We start from the raw sequence: 3,335 nt of genomic DNA, 5'->3' as shown, positions 1-3,335 counted from the left end.
GCAGACTGCAAGTTTCGGGAAGCGGCATGGGGCGGATCGCGAGGCTCCGGCGCGGGGCGCGGGCGGCGCGGGGGACTGGGCCTGCGCTCCGGGTATCGCGACTGCGCTCCCGCTCCGGACGGCGCTCCGCGAGCAAAGGGAGGGGGCGCAGCGGGTGAGTGGAGGGACGGGCCCAAGAGGGTGTTTGGAGACCGGGACTCGGCGCGCGCCCTGCGGGATCCCAACCATCCATACTTCGCCCACGCTGCACTCGACGCCTGGAGCGAGCGGCTCCAGGCCCAGGCGTCTGCGACCGTGATCAGGGTAGGTGCCCGGCTTGGCCCAGGGCCTCAGGAGAGAGACCCCTGCGGGGCACCCGCACTCCCGCCTGTATCTTAGGGGAGGCCAACTTTCCTTGGCTGGAAAGCGCCCCCGGCAGGATGGCCCGGGTTCGGTCTGAGCCCCAGAGCTGGGCTGGTCGCAGGAATGTGGGACCGGGCCTGTCTCCCCTGAGGCCTCCCCCTCAGAGGGCGACACCAGTCACAGGAAAACAGGTGGCCCGTGGGCCTCTGGCGTTGGAACTGAGGCCCTGAGCCCCTGCGGCCTGCTCCGATCTCTCCTGTCTCAGAGCTTTCACCAAAGCCGGGCTGCCTGTCCTCGGATCTGTTGAGAGGATCTATACCAGGCCTGCAGGCTAGGGGCGCGGTGCACTGCTCCAGAGGGCTCACCTAGCCGACTCCTGGGGGTCTGAGAGTCCAGGTCTGGTTCTTGCTGAGCCGGTGCCAAGGCTTGGGCTTTTACGAAGGTCACTGGACAGTTGCCCCTGCACTCCTGGGACACAGGTGGCATAGAGTGTCCGTCTCCTGGGCAGGGCCCAAGCCAGACTGCAGGTCACTGGCAGGTCGTCCGGTGTGTGGGCCAAAGGCCAGCAGACTGACTGCGTCCAGGGTTGGGGGGCCTGAATGGGCCTGGCAAGGTGGCGAGGTCCCTGCGTGGCTGGGTGAGGCGGCCTCAAGGCCACTCAGGCCTGGGCCCCCCAGGAGGTGGAGGTGGGCCTGCAGCGGCCAGAGTAGGGACCAGAGAGCCAGATTTCTGGGTGTGGGAAAGGGTCGTTCTTGACAACTAGGGCTGCTGGGGACTGGAGTGCTCTGCAGGCTGAAAACCGCTGGAGGAGCAAGGGCCCCCGCCCCGTCACTCCATGCTCCTGCCCAGCTCCAGGCTGGGCATAATGCTCAGAGGAGGAGTGAAACCTGTTCAGGGGGCAGCTTCTCAAGAGCCGGACCTGGTCTCCAGGGAAGGAAAGGGCACAGCCCGGGTGGAGCTCCAGGGCACAAGCCACTGAGACCCAACCCAGCCTGCACAGTGGCCCAGGCCTGGGCCGGGAAAGGGGACAGCAGAAGGGCCAGCGACAGCCAAGCACCGGCCCTCCTCTCCTGGGGCCTGGCCTCACCGCATCTCGTTATCAGGAGAGAGTTGTTTGTAAACAATAAGTGATGGAAAGTAGCGTGATGCTGGGCTGTGGAGGAGGGGCTGGGAGGAGGGGAAGGGAGGCAGGGGAGGGAGAGGGAGATTCATTTCCACCCGAGAAGCCCCGTGGCTACTTCCTGATTATTTACAGGAAGGTGGTATTAGCAATTCAGGTGAGGAAGAAAGAAACAGGGCCTGCCACGAAATCAATACAGAATTCAAAAACAATTATTAATGTCATTTGACTCGTGTTCTTTATATATCTCTCCCGGCTACCACGCTAAACTGTCTGAATAATTTGCATGGGCGGCTATTCATTATTTCTGATGGTTTCCCTTTGCCAGCCTCTCGGACGTGGCCGGCTGCGGTCCAACGCGATCGGAGAACTCGTATTTTCATCTGTAAATTAAAGCAATTACGCAGCAGATATTATATGATGTGTACTGCGGTCTCCAGATAGTCATCAATCACCTTCAACAGAGCTGTCAGAGGCGGCAGATTTCGTTTCTGGGAGGCAGCCTTGCAGCTGGGGAGAGGGTGAAAACGTCATCATTAATTAGAGGGTGACCCTGGGGCTATTCACAGGTCTGAACCCAGAACTCTTCCTGAGCAAGTCTGCACAGAGCCGCTGCGCTGGGTTCCGCTCCAGCCCGGCCGAGCAGCAGCCAGGCCCCGAGAACCGCGGAGCCCCAGGCCGGGGAGTTCCGGGGAGCCTGGCGCCCCTCGCCTCCAGCGCGCCAGGCTCCGCTCACAACTCGGGCAAGGTCCCGGCAGGCTGGCTGGGGGTCCCGGGGAGGGCACCCGGCCCGGGCAGGAAGCGGCGCGAGACGGGGCTGCTGGGGCAGGCGCCCGACACCTCTCTCCCCAGCGCTGGCCGGGCCGACCCGGGCGCAGCGAGCCTGCCAGGGGCCCTGCTGGCTTGGGAGCCCGCTCTCAGCGCGAGCGCGCGCAGGGGCGGCCGCAGGCCTGGCTCGAGGAGGGGCCGGGAGCGGCCAAGGAGTCCGGCCCCGGGCGCGAGGAGAGCAAGGGGAGGGAAGGCGGCGGCCGAGCGGGAACTTCGGTGACCCGGAGGGGGAGGGACCTCCGCCGGGGTCGCCGGGAGGCCCCGGGTGGCAGCACGCGGGCGCGGGTCTGGAGAGGCTTCGCAGCTCCGGCCCACGCGCCGCGGCGCGCTGCGCTCTGGGACGGCGCGGGGTCCGCGGGTGGCCCCAGCGCGCGCGGTGGACAATGGTGCGTGGGGCGCGGCCCCTCCGCCCGGGCGCGGCACATCGTGAGCGTTGATTACATCTTCACCCGAGACTCACCCGCGTGTCTCCTCCAGGTCTCATTTGTAATTGAGACTAATGATTACAGGGGGGCGGGAAGGAGCAGCTGCTCATTAATTAATTTCTAATTAAAAGTGCCTTCCGCGCGGTGACTAAGGAGGAACAGGCTTCGCCGGGGCGGCATCGACTCCCGAGCCGGAGCCATTTGTCCGCGCCCCGCCGCCGGCCCGGGCCGAGTGGCCCGCGCGTCCGCGGCCGGCGTGGGCTGACGTCAGAGCCCCGCCGAGAAAGCGGCGCGAGTCTGGCTTGACGGTTCGCGCGGCTGTTGCTCCCCACATTTTGCAAAATATGTATTTCTGTCGCCGCTGCGAGGCCGGTCGGTCCCAGAGCCCCCTCGAGGCTCCGGGAGCGGAAGCCGCGGCCGCCGCGCACTTTCCGGCCGGGCTGGCAAAGTTGGCCGCGGGGCGCCGCAACCGCTCTCGCGCTTCGCCCTCCCAGCGCCTAGGAGCCCGCACCCCGGAGCCAGCCCGCGCCCCGGGCCGCGCCCGCCATGTCCTACCCGCAGTTCGGATACCCCTACTCCTCCGCCCCGCAGGTAAGGGGCGCGGCGCCCGGGTGCGCCCC

General features: G+C 66.2%; 1 protein-coding gene across 1 annotated transcript in view; it reads left to right on the top strand.

The window, feature by feature from the left end:
* Window positions 1-3,206: 3,206 nt before the first annotated feature.
* Irx4 (iroquois homeobox 4) overlaps window positions 3,207-3,335 on the top strand; it is a gene marked incomplete in the record, with an annotated part of 3,691 nt that continues 3,562 nt past the window's right edge. The window contains 1 exon segment of the mRNA XM_013505866.1: window positions 3,207-3,306. Coding sequence (XP_013361320.1) covers window positions 3,262-3,306 — 45 coding nt within the window.

The sequence above is a fragment of the Chinchilla lanigera genome, unplaced genomic scaffold (assembly GCF_000276665.1).
Source record: "Chinchilla lanigera isolate Chin_1 unplaced genomic scaffold, ChiLan1.0 scaffold00103, whole genome shotgun sequence".
Classification (NCBI taxonomy): domain Eukaryota; kingdom Metazoa; phylum Chordata; class Mammalia; order Rodentia; family Chinchillidae; genus Chinchilla; species Chinchilla lanigera.
The sequence above is the reverse complement of the archived record's forward strand: the minus strand, read 5'-3'. Positions and strand labels throughout refer to the sequence as shown.